Source organism: Lagenorhynchus albirostris, chromosome 3 (assembly GCF_949774975.1).
Source record: "Lagenorhynchus albirostris chromosome 3, mLagAlb1.1, whole genome shotgun sequence".
In the NCBI taxonomy this organism is placed as follows: Eukaryota; Metazoa; Chordata; class Mammalia; order Artiodactyla; family Delphinidae; genus Lagenorhynchus; species Lagenorhynchus albirostris.
The window spans coordinates 51,384,211-51,403,524 of record NC_083097.1 but is presented as its reverse complement, the minus strand read 5'-3'; the positions used below and the strand labels follow the sequence as shown (position 1 = coordinate 51,403,524).

General features: G+C 36.1%; 1 protein-coding gene across 2 annotated transcripts in view; it reads right to left on the bottom strand.

The window, feature by feature from the left end:
• CWC27 (CWC27 spliceosome associated cyclophilin) overlaps positions 1-19,314 on the bottom strand; it is a 238,668-nt gene that overhangs the window by 54,788 nt on the left and 164,566 nt on the right. For both annotated transcript variants that reach the window (XR_009539487.1, XM_060143006.1), the window contains exons 12-13: positions 19,130-19,239; positions 14,378-14,481 (exon numbers count right to left, since the gene is read on the bottom strand). Coding sequence is in view for 1 of the 2 variants with exons in the window: in XM_060143006.1 (XP_059998989.1) it covers positions 14,378-14,481; positions 19,130-19,239 (214 nt within the window). In the remaining variant the exon portion in view is untranslated. The remainder of the gene's footprint in view (positions 1-14,377; positions 14,482-19,129; positions 19,240-19,314) is intronic.

Genomic DNA, 19,314 nt, shown 5'->3' with positions numbered 1-19,314 from the left:
AAGTTAGCAGAAGGAAAGAAATTATAAATATCAGAGCAGAAATAAATGAAAAAGAAATGAAGGAAATGATAGCAAAGATCAATAAAACTAAAAGCTGGTTCTTTGAGAAGATAAACAAAATTGATAAACCATTAGCCAGACTCATCAAGAAAAAAAGGGAGAAGACTCAAATCAACAGAATTAGAAATGAAAAAGAAGTAACAACTGCCACTGCAGAAAATACAAAGGATCATGATAGATTACTACAAGCAACTCTATGCCAATAAAATGGACAACCTGGAAGAAACGGACAAATGCTTAGAAATGCACAACGTTCCGAGACTGAACCAGGAAGAAATAGAAAATATGAACAGACCAATCACAAGCACTGAAATTGAAACTGTGATTAAAAATCTTCCAAAAAACAAAAGCCCAGGACCAGATGGCTTCACCGGTGAATTCTATCAAACATTTAGAGAAGAGCTAACCTATCCTTCTCAAACTCTTCCAAAATATAGCAGAGGGAGGAACACTCTCAAACTCATTCTACGAGGCCACCATCACCCTGACACCAAAACCAGACAAAGATGTCACAAAGAAAGAAGACTACAGGCCAATATCACTAAGAAACATAAATGCAAAATTCCTCAACAAAATACTAGCAAACAGAATTCAACACCACATTAAAAGGATCATACACCATGATCAAGTGGGGTTTATCCCAGGAATGCAAGGATTCTTCAATATACGCAGATCAATCAATGTGATACACCATATTAACAAATTGAAGGAGAAAAACCATATGATCATCTCAATAGATGCAGAGAAAGCTTTCGACAAAATTCAACACCCATTTATGATAAAAACCCTACAGAAAGTAGGCATAGAGGGAACTTTCCTCAACATAATAAGGGCCATATATGATAAACCCACAGCCAACATCGTCCTCCATGGTGAAAAACTGAAACCATTTCTACTAAGATCAGGTACAAGACAAGGTTGCCCACTCTCACCACTATTATTCAACATAGTTTTGGACGTTTTAGCCACACCAATCAGGGAAGAAAAATAAATAAAAGGAATCCAAATTGGAAAAGGAGAAGTGGGCTTCCCTGGTGGCACAGTGGTTGAAAGTCTGCCTGTCGATACAGGGGACACGGTTTCATACCCCAGTCCGGGAGATCCCACATGCCGTGAAGTGGCTAGGCATGTGAGCCATGGCCGTTGAGACTGCGCATCCAGAGCCTGTGCTCCAACACGGAAGAGGCCACAATAGTGAGAGGCCTGCATACCGGAAAAAAAAAAAGTGAAGTTGTCACTGTTTGCAGATGACATGATACTATACATAGAGAATCCTAAAGATGCTACCAGAAAACTACTAGAGCTAATCAATGAATTTGGTAAAGTAGCAGGATACAAAATTAATGCACAGAAATCTCTTGCATTCCTATACACTAATGATGAAAAATCTGAAAGTGAAATTAAGAAAACACTCCCATTTACCATTGCAACAAAAAGAAGAAAATATCTAGGAATAAACCTACCTAAGGAGACAAAAGACCTGTATGCAGAAAATTATAAGACACTGATGAAAGAAATTAAAGATGATACAAATAGATGGGGAGATATACCATGTTCTTGGATTGGAAGAATCAACATTGTGAAAATGACTATACTACCCAAAGCAATCTAAAGACTCAATGCAATCCCTATCAAACTACCACTGGCATTTTTCACAGAACTAGAACAAAAAATTTTACAATTTGTATGGAAACACAAAAGACCCCAAATAGCCAAAGCAATCTTGAGAAAGAAAAGCAGAGCTGGAGGAATCAGGCTCCCTGACCTCAGACTATACTACAAAGCTACAGTAATCAATACAGTATGGTATTGGCACAAAAACAGATATATAGATCAATGGAACAGGATAGAAAGCCCAGAGATAAACCCACGCACATATGGTCACCTTACCTTTGATAAAGGAGGCAAGAATATACAATGGAGAAAAGACAACCTCTTCAATAAGTGGTACTGGGAAAACTGGACAGGTACATGTAAAAGAATGAAATTGCAACACTCCCTAACACCATACACAAAAATAAACTCAGAACGGATTAAAGACCTAAATGTAAGGCCAGACACTATCAAACTCTTAGAGGAAAACATAGGCAGAACACTCTATGACATAAATCACAGCAAGATCCGTTTTGACCCACATCCTAGAGAAATGGAAGTAAAAGCAAAAATAAACAAAGGGACCTAATGAATTAAAAGCTTTTGCACAGCAAAGGAAACCATAAACAAGGCCAAAAGACAATCGTCAGAATGGGAGAAAATATTTGCAAATGAAGCAGCTGACAAAGGATTAATCTCCAAAATTTATAAGCAGCTCATGCAGCTTAATATCAAAAAAACAAACATCCCAGTCCAAAACTGGGCAGAAGACCTAAACAGACATTTCTCCAAAGAAGATATACAGATTGCCAACAAACACATGAAAGAATGCTCAACATCATTAATCATTAGAGAAATGCAAACCACCGGTCAGAATGGCTATCATCAAAAAAATCTACAAACAATAAATGCTGGAGAGGGTGTGGAGAAAAGGGAACCCTCTTGCACTGTTGGTGGGAATGTAAATTGATACAGCCACTGTGGAGAACAGTATGGAGGTTTGTTAAAAAACTAAAAATAGAACTACCATATGACCCAGCAATCCCACGAGTGGGCATATACCCTGAGAAAACCATAATTCAAAAAGAGTCATGTACCACAATGTTCATTGCAGCACTATTTACGATACCCAGCACATGGAAGCAACCTAAGTGTCCATCAACAGATGAATGGATAAACAAGATGTGGCACATATATACAATGGAATATTACTCGGCCGTAAAAGGAAACGAAGTTGAGTTATTTGTAGTGAGGTGGATGGACCTAGAGTTCGTCATACAGAGTGAAGTAAGTCAGAAAGAGAAAAACAAATACCGTATGCTAACTCATATATATGGGATCTAAGAAAAAAAAAAAAGGTCATGAAGAACCTAGAGGCAAGACGGGAATAAAGACACAGACCTACTAGAGAACGGACTTGAGGATATGGGGAGGGGGAAGGGTAAGCTGTGACAAAGTGAGAGAGTGGCATGGACATGTGTACACTACCAAACGTAGGGTAGATAGCTAGTGGGAAGCAGGAGCATAGTACAGGGAGATCAGTTCAGTGCTTTGTGACCACCTGGAGGGGTGGGATAGGGCGGGTGGTAGGGAGGGAGATGCAAGAGGGAAGAGATATGGGAACATATGTATATGTATGACTGATTCACTTTGTTATAAAGCAGAAACTAACACACCATTGTAGAGCAGTTATAAAGATGTTTAAAAAAATAAAGATGTTTAAAAAATAAAGATGTTTAAAACATCCAATAAAGATGTTTAAAAAAAAATGATGGCTTTGAACTTCCTACATCTGGGGAGAGATTTGGACATACAAGGTTATGAAGCTAATAGGTCACCCCATAATTCCAATTTATTTATTTATTATTTTTTTTTGCGGTACGCGGGCCTCTCACTATTGTGGCCTCTCCCGTTGTGGAGCACAGGCTCTGGACGTGCAGGCCCTGCAGCCATGGCTCACAGACCCAGCCGCTCCGTGGAATGTGGGATCTTCCCGGAATGGGGCATGAACCCGTGTCCCCTGAGACACGGAGGACTCTCAACCACTGGTTGAGAGGCGGACTCTCAACCACTGCGCCACCAGGGAAGCTCTCCAATTTAGAACAATCTTCTCTAAGATGCATTACAGTAAAACTGTCTACAATAAAAGAAAATGAATTTTAAAAGCAGCTAGAGAAATGACGTCTTTTATACAAGGCAACCCCCATAAGGCTATCAGCAGATTTGTCAGCAGAAACATTGCAGGCCAGGGGACAGTAACATGATACATTTAAAGTGCTGAAAGAAAGAACTGCCAACCAAGGATACTTTACCCAACAAAGTTGTCCTTCAGAAGTGAAGGTGAGATAAAAACTTTCCCAAACAAACAAAAATGGATGAAGTTTATCAACACAAAACCTGCCTTACAAGAAATGCTGAAATGAATTCTTCAGCTGAAACAAAAAGATGCTAGTTATTAACATGAAAACATACAACACACTGGTAAAGATGAGTATATAGTTAGATTGAAAATACTCTAGTACTGTAATATAGTGGTGTGGTAGCTACTTAACTCTCTAAACGTTAAAGGACAAAAGTACTAAAAACAACTATAGTTACAATAATTTGTTACTGGATACACAATATAAGATGATGTAATTTGTGACATCAAAAACAAAATGTGGGGAGTAAAAGAGCAGAGTTTTGGAATGTGATCAAAGTTAAACTGTTATCAGATGCTTATAATAGACTGTTATATCTACAGAATGTTTCAAGTAAGCCTCAGGGTAACCACAAAACAAAAACCTATAGCAGATACTCACAAGATAAAGAGAAGGGAATCAAAGTACACCAGTATGGAAAATCATCAACTCACAAAGGAAGACAGCAAGAAAGAAAGGAACAAAAGACATACAGAACAGGTAGAAAACAACTAACAAGATTAAGCATAGTAAATTCTTACCTATCAATAATTACTTTATATGTAAATGGATTGAATTCTTTAATCAAAAGGTATAGAATGGCTGGATGGAAAAACAAATAGACCCAATTATATGCTGCCTACAAGAGACTCACTTCAGATTCAAGGACACACAGAGGCTTAAAGTGAAGGGATGGAAAAAGATATTCTACACAAATGGAAACGAAAAGAAAGCAAGGGTAGCTATACTTATATCGGACAAAATAAACTTTAAGGAAAAAATGATAACAGGAGACAAAGAAGGTTACTATATAATGGTAAAGGGACCAATTCACTGAGAGGATATAACAATTGTAAATATATATGTACCCAACATCAGAGCACCTAAAATATTAAGCAGATGCTAACAGATCTTAAGGGAGAAACAGATGACAATACAACCACAGTAAGGGATTTCAATACCCTACTTTCAACAATGGATAGATCATCCAGGCAGAAAATCAACAAGGAAACCTTGGGTTTAAACTATACCTTAAAGACTTAACAGACGTATACAGAATATTCCATCCAACAGCAGCAAAATACACAATCTTCTCCAGTGGACGCAGAACATCCTCTAGGTTAGATCATACATTAGGTCACAAAACAAGTCTTAGCAAATTTAGAAACAGTGAAATCATACCAAGTGTCTTTCCCAACCACAATGGTATGAAACTATAAATCAATGATGAGGAAGAAAACTGGAAAATTCACAAATAAGTGGAAAATTAAACTACATACTCCTGAACAACAAATCGGTCAAAGTTGAAATCAAAAGGAAAATCAAAATATATCTTGAAACAAATAAAAATGGAAACACAACATTGCAAAACTTATGGTATGTAGCAAAAGTAGTACTAAGAGGAACATTTATAGTGATAAATGCATACGTTAAACAAAAAAAGATCTCAAATAAACAACCTAACTTTACACCTCAAGGGACTAGAAAAAGAAGAACAAACTAAGCCAAAGTTAGCAGATAAAGGGAGATAACAAAGATCAGAGCAGAAATAAATGAAATAGAGGAAAGAATAATAGAAAAGATCAACATATCTAAGAGGTGGTTTTTTTGAAAAATAAAATTGATAACCCTTTAGCCAGACTTACCAAGAAAAAGAGAGAGAGGACTCAAATAAAATTAGAAATGAAAGTGGAAACACTACAACTGATGCCACAGAAATACAATGGAGCATGAGACTACTGTGTGAATCATGAAGAAATAGAAAATCTGAACAGATCGATAACAAGTAAAAAGACTGAATCAGTAATCACAAACCTCCCAACAAAGAAAAGCTCAGGACCAGATGGCTTCATGGGCAAATTCTACCATACATTTAAAGAAGAATCGATTATTCTCAAACTGTTCCAAAAAATTGAAGGGGAGGCAACACTTCCAGCCTCATTTTATGAGGCCAGAATTACTTTGATGCCAAAGTCAGATAAGGACACTACAAGAAATTAAAACTATTGGCCAATATTTCTGATGAGTATGGATGCAAAATTCTCAACAAATTACTAGCTAACTGAATTCAACAGTACATTAAAAGCATCACACACCATGATCAAGTGTGATTTATCCCTGAGATGTATGGATGCTTCAACATATGCAAACCAATAAATGTTATATACCACATTAATAGAATGAAAGACAAAAAATTAAAGCATGATTGCAATAGACACAGGAAAAGCATTTGATAAAATTCAACATCCTTTCATGATAAACACTCTTAATACATTGGTTATAGAAGGAACATTACTTAACAAGATAAAGGCCATATATTGCAAACCCTACAGCAAACATCATACTCAGTGCTGAAAGGTTGAAAGCTTTCCTTCTAAGACTGGTAACAAGACATGAGTGCCCACTATTACCACAACTATTCAACACCATACTGGAAGTCCTAGCCCAAACAATTAAGGAAAAAAAAATAAGGTATCCAAATTGGAAAGGAAGAAGTAAAATTTTCTCTGCTGATGACATGATCTTATACATAGAAAATTCTCAAGACTCCAACCAAAAGCCATAGGAACTAATAAATGAATTTCATAAAATTTCATGATATGAAATCAATGTACAAAATCAAAACATTTCTGTAAAGTAACAATGAACTATCTGAAAAAGAAATTTTAAAAATCCCATTTTCAGTGGCATAAAAAAAGAATGCTTAGGGATAAATTTAACCAAGGAAGTAAAAGATCTATACACCAAAAACTGTAAGACACTGATGAAGGAAATTGAAGAAGACACAAATAAATGGAAAGATATCTCATGGATCAGAAGAGTTAATATTTTTAAAATGTCTATACCATCGAAGGTCTTCTATAGATTCAATACAATTTCAATCAAAATTCCAATGGCATGTATTTTTTTGCAGGAAAAAAACCCCCTAAATTTGTATGGAACCACAAAAGACTCAGAACAGCCAAAGCAATTCTGAGAAACAAGAATAAAGCTGAAGGTATCACATTTCCTGATTTCAAACTCTAATACAAATCTATAGTAATCAAAACAGTATGGTACTGGCATAAAAACAGACACACAGACCAGTGAAACAGAATCAAGAACCCAGAAATAAACCCATGCATATATGGTTAACTAATATTGGGTTGGCCATAACAGTTCGTTCAGGTTTTTCTGTAACATCTTACAGAAAAACCCAAATGAACTTTTATGGCCAACCCAATATTTGACAAGGGAACCAGTAATACCCAATGGGGTAAGGACAGTTTCTTCAACAAATGGTTCTGGGAAAACTGGATATTCACATGCAAAAGAATGAAATTGGACCCTTAATTCATATAATACCATTCACAAAAATTAACTCGAAATGATTAAGGATTTAAACATAAGACCTGAAACAGTAAAACTCCTAGAAGAAAACATAAGAAAAAAGCTCCTTGACATTGGTCACGGCAAACACCTTTCGGATATGACATCAAAAGCACAGCAACAAAAGCAAATGTTAAGAAGTAGGACTACATTTAAAACTAAAAACCTTCCCCGTGGGAAAAAAAAATCAACAAAATGAAAAGAAGAATATATTAGCAAACTATATACTGATAAGGGGTTAATATCCAAAATATATAAGGAACTTACATAACTCAAAAGCAATTAAAACCAATCTTACTGAAAAATGGGCAGAGGATCTGAATAGACATTTCTCCAAAGAAGACATACAAATGGTCAACAAGTACATGAAAAAATGCTCAGCATCACTAATCAGAAGGGAATACAAATCAAAACCACAATGATATAACACCCTATACCGGTTAGAATGGCTACTGTCAAAAAGAGAAGCAGTAACAAATGCTGGTGAGGATGTGGAGAAAAGGGAACCATTATGTACTGTTGGTGGGAATGTAATTTGGCACAGCACTGTGGAAATAGTATGGAGGTTCCTCAAGAAATTAAAAATAGAATTACCATATGATCCATCAATCCCACTTCTATGTATATATCTGAAGGAAACAAAATCACTGTCTTAAAGAGATAGCTGCACTACCATGTTAATTGTAGCATTATTCACTATAGCCAAGACATGAAAACAACCTAAGTGTCCATCGACAAATAAATGGAGAAAGAAAATGGGATACACACACACACACACACACACACACACACACACACACACACACACACACACACACATATATATGCAATGAAATATTATTCAGGCATAAAATATTAGGTTGGCCAAAAAGTTCGTTCAGGTTTTTCCATAAGATCTTATGACCAACCTTATAGAAGAAAAACCTTGAGGGCATTATGCTAAGTAATGAAATAAACTAGATAGAGAAAGACAAATAGTTTATGATCCCACTTATATGTGGAATCCCAAAACACTGAAATCATGGAAACAAAGAGTAGAATGATGGTTGTCAGGGGTTAGGGGGTGGAGGAAATGAGATTCTGGTCAAAGGGTTTAAATTTTCAGTTATAAGATGGATAAGTTCTGGGGGGTACAGCAACAAAATGGTAATTATGTGAGGTGAAGGATGTGTTAACTAACCTTACTGTGGTACACATTTCACAATATATTTGTGTATCAAATCATTATACTGTACTCCTTAAACAATGTTATATATTAATATCTCAATGTAATTGAGCTGGGGAAAAACAAACAAGAACAATAAAATCAAACTGGCATGCCACAGACCATTCCAAAGCAGTTGAGGGCCAGTAAGGGGTTGCTGTGGAAGTGGTAAGAATTGTGCTGTAACAGGTCTAGGCCAATGGTGCTGGGCACATTTAATTCAGAAAGCACTACTTTGGTATCACTTGAGAACAAGGATCACAAACCAGGATCTGGAATGAAGCTTCCCAGGACCTACAGATTGGGTCATAACCTCTGATAAATAAGGACCATCATGACACACACAGTGACTAGATATGCTATAACCCAGCAGTTCTCAAAGTACTGGGGATCACTGTGCCTGCAATGTCAAAATTATTTTTGTATGAATACTAAGACATTATTTGCCCTCATTATTCTCATCCTCTCATGAATGTACAGTGAAAAATTTCAGAGAGCACATAATGTAAATATGAGATCAAAACAGAGTGAAATGCAGAAGCAGATATGAGAATCCAGCTGCTCCTGTTAGGCTAGACATTAGAGATATGAAAAAAAGTAAATCAATACCACTCTTCTCACTATATTTTCTGCTTTGAAAATGTAATTATTCTTCATAAAAATATGTTATTTATGTTAACATGTAATAGGTTCATTATTGTTATTTTGAAGTGATTTAAAATTTCTTAGTATTAATTTCTAATAAGGTAAATATCAATAAATATATTTCACATAACAAAAGCTCTTTGGGGTCCTCAGTAATTTTTAAGAGTATAAAAGTGGTCCAGAGACCAACAGTTTGAGACCTGCTGTCCCACCTACACTAAAGGGTAAAGGTCTCTCACTTGGCTAACCTGGGCTTTCATCAGTCTCACAGTCTCCTTAGAGCTGTATTTGTGTTTGTCTACACCAGCTTGTTACCCATGCCTGGCAATGTCCTGCTTGAATGAAGTGGGGACTATAATTAAAATATTCATTTGTTGTCACAGCACCTTTCACTCAATACATGACCAAATCATATACAATATGTATTACATCTGTCACTATAGTATTGCATATAAAAGGTGTTTAAAGCTTTGCCAATATTAACAATGAAATGAGGCTACATCCTTTAATGGTATCTTATAACGAGGTCTAAATGGGTCTAACAGTTTATAATCTCTTTTTTTTTTAACATCTGCATTATTAAATTTTCACTGTTTTTCACTGTTTTGGATACTCAAGACAACTGGTACTTGTTGCTTCCATGCTATGCTAACCTGGTTCTCAGAACTCCAGTCTTTAGCAGAAACAAACTGTCTGGCTGATAGACAAGACTGATTTTTAATGCAAGCCAAGGTGTAGTAATAAAACTGAAAAAAAAATCTAGATCATAAAGTTCTAACCCATAGGATTATCCTGGAGCCTTTTTTAGCACCAAGAACAAGAATACTTAGAGCTGATGATCTTGCGGAGTTACATTGGAATTTGTACCAGCTATATTAAAAACAGAAGCAAACCAGACTGTGTATTTTTTAAAAGTTTACAAGGGCAAAGCACTTCTTCTAAAATGTTGTTCTCAAATGCTGCAAAGTACCTTAATTAATTCTTATGATTCTAACAGCCCTAAAAGCAAGTCATAAAAATGATATTTACTTGGGAGTATAAATTGGAATGACATTTTGGTAGGGCCATTTGAAAATATTTAGCAGAGCCTAACATGCATACCCACTGACTAAGCAATTCCAGTTTTAGAAATTTATCCTGAGAAAAGCAGCAATGACATAGATATAAGGATGTTCATTACAGTGCTGTGTATAATAATAAAAACATTTAGGAAAGAGCCTAAATATCCGACAACATGGCGCTGATCAAGTAAACCATGGTTCAGCATATAATGGAATACTATATGGTCACAGTGCAGAATTCAAACAGTATATCATAAAATTACGTATGGCAAGGAAAAGTACTCACTATATATTGCTGAGGGAAAAAACCAAGTTATAAAACTGTAGTATTATGTGATCTCATTTCTGCTTAAAATATGCATAAAAGTATGTGGAAGGGTATATATATATATACATATATATATGTATATATATATATGTGTGTATAAATTAATAGTATTTATTGTTGAGTTTGGGATCACAGGTGATTTAATTTACTTCTTTTGTGGGATCTGTACTCTGGTTTTTCTACAGTGAATATCTTTTCTTTATATAATAAAAAAAATTAAAATATTTACTTGAGGCAACCATGCAATTGTTAGTGTTTTCCTATTCTTATATTACTGAATACTGTATGTACTAAGGGAAAGTGGTGAAGGGGAGAGAGAGGAGAAGAGGAAAAGGGAGGAAGGCAGATAGACATTTATATTGTTTATTATTTTATCTTATATGTTTGTTGTGAAGTTTTATGTTAACAATCTGGAAAGAATTTTCAATGGAACATAGTAGTGAATAGTTAATGTTCACAAGACTGCAGTCTACTCTCATAGATTTAATTTTTTCCCTCCCCTTAGAATGCCTTGTGTAAGGAGCAGGTGGCTTTCTTTTTTATAAGTCTCTCTACTGCCCTGTCAGACAGCTCTCAAAACTTTTTTTGGGAGCTAACCAAGCTTTATCTAACCAAACCCAAAATGGCATATGGACTTCATCCACATGGTCATATGAATCCTTTGGCTGATAACTCCTGCTATGTATCTAATTGGTTTTATAAAATCCATGTTTGAAGAAGGTTTCTATAGCTATAAGAGTGTGTGATGCTGTGGGATGAAGGAATGTAGTGGCAAAGAGTCTCCTTTAGCTGCTATACTAGAATCTGGTGCCCGTCACTACCACTATCAAATATTGGCAGTATATATCCCAACAAAGGAAGAATGATAATAATTTTGAGTGAAAAATTTCTATCATGCATTTCAGCTTAGATCTACTAATAACACTTCCTTAAATGCCTTGTTAGACAGTGAAATCTGGGAATAATTATCAAACACCATATACAGTGTTTACAATAGAATCATATTTCTTTTCTGTCTCTCCCCCTCCCACTTTTTTTTTTTTTTTTTTTGCATAAAAAGTAGAATGCTGCTGAATGGTACCCAAATGTCTGTTGTATACTATGCCAATACAGCAGCTCAGCCAAAAATGTGAATAGAACCGTTTGCCAAGTAAAAGAAAACATAACAAATTGGTAATGGTTTCTATCTTGACAGAAAATGAAAATGATCCCTCAATGTGTGGTCACTCATGTGGACACATAAAAATGTCTTAGAAGCAATCATTTTACCTCAGATAACAGACCCTGACGGTGTAGTACAGCACTGGCTGACTTTCACTTCTTAGAAAAGCGGCAAGCGTGACCTACAAAATAGTCTGGGAACCATGTAATTTATGCATAACACACATGCACATGCCATGAAGTCATAATATTTGCTATAAATCATTTTGAATACAAGACTTCTTTTCCGAGTGGAGTATACTTTATGAGAGATGATCTAAATCACCAGGGACTTGATAAAGCTGAACTGGTTTATTTATGAACAGAAGTGATGCTGTTGCTTATCAGGTTACAAAATTTCAGTATTCTACAATGCAACAAAAAGGCTGTATATAAGTGCCCCCATGTATTCTGTAAGAATACTAAAGGTACTTTAATTAGATGTTAGATTAAAAAAATATACAAAAAGTATGTAGGTACATAGTGTAGAGTTCTGACTTTCTGGTTAGGTGACTGCAATTGCAAGCAGAAAGGAACCCCTGGTAATGGTTCCTTTACCCTACTTCCCCTTCCTTTACCACTTATTTTTATTCCCCAGATGGAGAACTAGCCAATGTCATTGACCAGTGGTCTTTTTTTCCCCCAATCTGGTGAAGTTGCCCCATTTGTTTAACTCTCTAATGAGGATGTTAGAACACTGATTGTATTGTGAAATCACATCAAAAACAAGAATGACACTTTCAAAAACACTAATTGATATCTGATGCTAATGAGGAATTCATACTGAGAGGACACTGAACCAAGGGACTAGGAAGAACCTTGGGAAGGTAAATGGTCTTGCCAAGTTGAAAGTAAATTTGAATCCTGTGGGTTATGAGTTTCAAATGAAACTTCTGGGTTTAAATTTGTTGGTGACTTTCCTGTTCAATAAAAAAGGACTTAAATGGCTTAAAAGAAGGTTAAAAAAACTTATTGGGCATCAAACTGCTCTTACAAAACACCATCTTGATGAGTTAAGTGTAAATGAATCAGAAACACATGGATCATATTTCCTTAAAAAATGCATATGGATTCAAAAATAAGGGGAAGAGGACTTGGCAAAACATTTTTTTGTGTGTAGTGGCTGAACCCAAAACATTTGAAAGATATTTTGAGACATTCAAAGAATCCAAAATAAAACTAAACCTGTCCAGTCATATAAAAAAACAGAAAGTTCTTCTGTGCAAGTGCATTTATCTCTATGGGTCATTCAACACTCACTGAGCCTTCACCTTTGGCAAAGAACTATGGGAGGAGCCAGCTTCTGCCTTAAGCGACTTTGAATTTAAGTATAAACAAATACACATAAGTAATAGAAACCTATTAAAAGAGACCAAGGGTTTTACAAAAATTGGCATCATAACCCAGACCATACAGAAATCACATATCGAGAAATATACAAGTATTTCCAGGATCGTATGGTAGGTAGGATTCATCCCATTCAAATCATCATCACCCGGCCCTTTTGATTAAAGTTATATATAGTTGCAGAGCCTTACTTGCTTAAATGTTTTCTTAATAAGTGTTTTTATGTCTTTTTTAATATGTGTTCCAGCCCTCTTTCCTCCACCCTCTAGATTTGTGAGTGCTCAACAAATCTTGCTGACTGGTTTCCTGGAGGATGGGAGTGTTGAACAGAGTTTTGAAATAGGGGAGAGATGCTGTTTGGCAGAGAGGAGTGAGGCTATGATTCTGGGTTGGGGTAATGGCACATGTGACAGTTCAGAGGCTCCAGAGGGTGAGTCATGTGTGGGGGGTGACCCACTGGCTTGCTCACAGCAATGTGCCTGAGCCAGGGTGTAGTGCGGGCGTGGAGGCAGTTAGGTGCGGGGAGGCCTAATATACTACATGTGGAGTCAGCTGGAGGGCAGAGGAGTGTGAGAAGAGAAAAGCACAGTGCTTACTCCTTTTTTTTCCTTTTTGCCAGTATAGGATAAAGTGCTAAGCACAGGACACATACAAGTCATTAATCCCTTTATTTCTTATCAGTGTCTTAAATAAAAGCTGAAAAATATCCAAAGATAAAAATAAGTTAACTATGCATGTATTGCTAGGATCCTATAGGTCATAATTTGAAGAGGAACTTGGTAGGATTATGAAATGGACTAATGAGTTCTAAAATGTTTGTGGGAAAGTGTAAAAAGTTAATGACTCAGAATCTTTTAAGGCTGTTTTCTAGCTGTTTAATGTGAGTCTTATCTTTTCCACAATATTAGAAAGTTATTTAGGGCAAGGATAGGGTCATATATTTCCTGTGTATTTTCTACTGGCTAGCACAATACTGGGAATACACCAAGCACTAAATAAATGCTTACTGAACTGCAATGAAGTAAAACGGTGCCGAGATCCTATAATGATGAGGGTATAATGGAAGGTAAAGTCTGACAAAAAAAAGGGATGATACAGTAGAAATATCCTAATAGTGTCTCTGCTTTGAGCTTGTTTGTTCATGGTAATATAAAGAAATCAAAGGCCTTACCATCCTTCATCATCTTCTACTTCTGTTTCAGAAATGTCATTTTCAGGAGTTTCAGCAATTGCTTGAGTGAGTTTAGATTTAAACTGGTTCAGCAGCGCAAGGGTCTGAAATAACAATTAGACTGCTAAGTTTCCTGATAAGGATAAATATAATTTCAGAAGAGACACTTAAATTTGGTAGAAAAGAAAATATCCTTCCAGGATGTAAAACACTTAATTTTTTTCATTTTGAAGGAAAATAACAAAACTGCCTTCCAGCTGCAACAGTGATTGATATTCACAAACCTTGACATTGCCCCATTTGCACTTGCACTGACATTTTCCCTCAGGGATATGTGACTATTTTCTGATTTGGGGAAAATAAGTTTGTTTATGTAGAAGACGTTTAAACTTTAAAATGCATGCTTACTAATAGCTAAGTTTTTAGTGTCCACAAGATAGGGAGGTACTTCACTAAGACATGTGAAATCAAAACCAAAACACCAAAAACAAATAGTATTGAACAAATTTCCAAAAATATAAAAATGTCAATGCTGGGGAAGGTGAAATGAATGAACATGTTAATTGTTGGAAGGTGCGTAAATTGGAGTGACATCTTTGGAAAGTTTTTTATACATATCAGAAACTTTAAAATGATCATTCCCTTTGATTCAATAATTCCAATACTGGGAATACATGTAGAAAAATAATCTGAAACACTGAAAATGGCTTATGCAAAAGATGTGCACTGCAGCAATATTCATACAAGTGAAAAATGGAAACATGTTAAATGTCTATTAATAAGGAGCTAGATAAATTTGGTAAAAAGCAGTGAATATGTGATTACACTATTATTAAAATTATACACATGAAATATTATATGCTATTGTTAAGTGAAAGAAGTAGGATATAAATATCATGTTGAGTGTGTTTTTGTAAAAAAGGGACTATTTCTCTGATATTTTTATTTTTGGCTCCAATGCCATTTGTAGGTAAGAGGAAACAGCAGGTGCCTGAAATTTTAATCACATTGTCCCCTGGCTATACGTTAACAGTTTGCTTCAGAATTTGAGCAGAGAATCAGAAATTAGAGAAATGTTTTTTTATTCTGTAGTTTTAAAAAGTACATAACTGTGAAATGGGATAAAGTACTACCTTGTCTGAAAAACTCAAGTTTCTAATTAAGATGCTGGTACATTGAATTCAGTACTAAAATACAGTTGACCCTTAAACAGCATGAGTGTTAGGGGCACCAACCCTCTGGGCGGTTGAAAATCCACTCATAACTTCACAGCCAGCTCTCCCTCAACACTGGTGGTTATGCAACCAACTGCAGTTGGTCTAGAACTGTAGTACGTATTTACTGAAAGAAATTCACATATAAGTGGACCCACAAAGTTCAAAGCTGTGTTGCTCAAGGGCCAACTGTAATTACATTTCCTAAGGAAAAATGTGTGTGATAGTTCAATATGTGAATAACAAATATAATAAAGAATCACAGCAACTTGGAGGCTCCAGAATTTATCTAAAATATCATTAAGACCATGGTTCGTGAAAAAATTAAGTAGGTTTTGGTGGTCTAGAACCTAAGCTCAATAAAGACAGGTGACGTCAAAATATCTGCAAAAAAAAAAAAAAAAAAGAAAAAAAAATATCTGCAAGAAACAAAGGCAGTTATTGCCAAAAAATGATAGTGAAAAGTGCCTTATATGTTTCTGCAAAATTTAATGCCCACATGGACAACAGTGGAAAATATATACATTACCATAGTTGCTAAATGACGAGTTTTAAGGAAAAACTATAAATTCTATAGAATATCTTCATAGGCATTCTGAGGGCTGCTAGCATGTTAGGGTTTAGATATTTTATCTGTTTCTAGAGTAGCAATTATAGGACTAAGCTCTTCAAACAATGTTAACAGATAAAGAAAACATCCTTTGTTTTAAAACATTATTCATTAAAAAAGCCTTTCACCGAGAGAGGCATGGACATATATACACTACCAAACGTAAGGTAGATAAGCTAGTGGGAAGCAGATAGCTAGTGCTATGGGAAGGTAGATAGATAGCTAGTGGGAAGCAGCTGCATAGCACAGGGAGATCAGCTCGGTGCTTTGTGACCGCCTGGAGGGGTGGGATAGGGAGGGTGGGAGGGAGGGAGACGCAAGCGGGAAGAGATATGGGAACATATGTATATATATAACTGATTCATTTTGTTGTGAAGCTGAAACTAACATACCATTGTAAAGCAATTATACTCCAATAAAGATGTTAAAATGAAAAAAAAAAGCCTTCACCTACAAACTTTTATTGTATTTGCTTTATAATAAGAAAAGTGATTATTGTAGAAATATTAGAAAACAAAGAGAAGCAAAACAAAAATATTTATTATCCCACCACTAAGAATAAGTAACCATTGTAGACATTTGGTATATATCCTTCAAGGCTTCTTAAGTGTTTCTGTGTGTGTATATATCTATATATTATATAAATATATACCTCTACATGCCTATCTCTATATCTATCTATCTATCACTTAAAAGCAAACTCCATCAATTTTTGATGGTGGATTTTCACATACTTGGAAACGTCTATTCTGAGGGCATAAAGAAAAATGAAAACAAAGGAGACCTCTTAGTGGAATGAAATTTTAAAACTTCCTAGAAAACTGCGCTAGACCTGGATTTTATTCTTTTGAGTTGAAAGTGGCGAGGCAGTCTGTTTTTAGAGCCAATTAACGTGCTATTGGTATTTGCTCAAAGAAGGAGGACTGGGACTATGACAAACGAAAAACATCCTCTCAGCCTTTCTTAATTTCTCCTATATTCAAGATTGGACTTTCTCTAGTTGCATTCGAAAGGCAAGAAAGGACACTAGGCAGAAAAGCTAACACCACAAAAAAAAAATGGGGCCCAATATAGGTTGAAGAAGATAGGATCTGCATGGAGGCATTTCTGTTTGGCATCTCCAGGGGAATTAGTCTTCTGGCTTTTGCTGAAGGAATGAAGGGCCAACCATTAACAGCATGCTCTTCAGCACAGAGCAAGCCTTCCCGGCATGAAGAAGCTGTGCTGAAGGGGCCTGCCCTGGCACACCTTGTGCACGCATATCTACATAGAAGAGTCTCTCAAATGGCCTCTGTGCTGCCAGTCCTGCCCCGGGTCCAGTCTACTCTCCATACTGCAGCCAGGTGGGAGGGATCTTCCCATAGTGCAAATGAGGTCATATCACCTCCTTCCTTCGATGGCTCCCCATTGCTCTTAGGGTAAATCTCAACTCCATAATATGGCTCAAAAATATCTTGTGTGAACTGGCTCCTGCTTACCTCTCCAGCCTCATCTCTTTCTTTTTCTTAGTCTAAGTTCCAGTCATACTTAACATCTTTTAGTTCTTTGCAAAAGAGGTCAAAGACTCCTCATATACTGTCCCTTTAGTCTAGCCATGTTATGTCCTATCCAACCCTCAAAGCTCAGCTGACAAATCATTTTCTCAGGGAGGCCTTCCCAGATTCTTATGCCATGTTAGGTCCTACTGTTATACATTGACATAGTTTCCTGTATCTAACCTGTCATAATGTTCACCCCTTTTATTAGTATTACTTAACTGCCTCTTTTTCCTGATAGCTCAGAGAAGACAGGGATGTTTCTACCTCGTTTACCACCAAATACAGTGATTAGGACATGGTAGATTCTTAATAATTATTTACTAGGAGGGAAGAAAGAGGAATGCAAGAATAAGAGTGATCCTTCACATCTTTTGGTAGTACATTCAGAGGACTTTTGTGACTCCATGAAAACAAGTTAATAAAGTACTTTTTCTTAATTTCATTTGATGTGCCATTTCTTTTGAAAACTGCACATGTTAGTTCTCTGTAATTACAATTTCCTATACCTGAATTCTTGTTGAATTTTCCCTATGACTATTTTCACACTGGGCACTGATGCATGATCTTCCTTACCAGTAATTAGGTGTCATTTATAATATAGTTCCTGATTAGATTAATTTATTCAAACAGCCTTGGGCTTTTAAATTTACTTTTATTTTGCCTATTTTTATTTATATGCCTAAAATGGCACGTTCTCATGTATATATGGCAGCACCGAATATAAATAATTTTGGTCTGCCCCCTAGCTTTTCAACATAAAGAGCTGCTGAAGAGATTCATTTTATCAAGTGCCAAGTGCTGCATGGTGTTGACTCCCAAATTGATGAGCTCGCTTCCTGTCTTTTTTTAATTCTTGATTTCTGACAATCCTCTTACATTACTACTTAAAGATACAGGAATGACTTTCAGTAAGCAGACTTTTGTGGTATTATTTATGGTAGAAGTCAACTAGTGGACAAAGTGCCTTATTTACAGGCACTGTACAATTTTAAGTGGAGCTGCCTAGGCAGCAGGTGAGATGCTGATCCAGAAGAGATACCTTCATCATTTATAATCACCCCATCACATAATATTCACTTAGTCAAAGGTTCTACCGGAGTATCTGGTAATATGTGGTTTTACTACGTTCCTTCCTGTGTTTAATAAGGGAGTACAAGGTTGAAACCTGAAAGTTTTAGGCTTTATGCCTTTATGTCAGGAAAGAACTCTATCATCTGGGTCTTTGCTTAAGTGGCCAAGGTCCTTGTCACTTCACCCCTATATTAATATATCCTTTTCCATTTTTAAGAGGTGATGTTTCCCCTTGTGTATAATCAAATTAGGCTCCATTAACACTTGAAGACAATTAAAAGGCAATGAACTGCGTATGGATTTTGGTTTGTGAAGTTACCTGGTCTTCACGGGAAGTTCCTTTCTTTGCCTGCTGCTTCCTCAAAGCTTCATACTTTTGCTTTTCTCGTCTGTATTCTGCAACAGCACCATCTGGAGCAGCCTCTTCCTCTGAGGAATAATAGAATAGTCTTAGGATAAATAGTAAAAAGGCTCTATGGAAGATCCACAATGATTATCTAGATT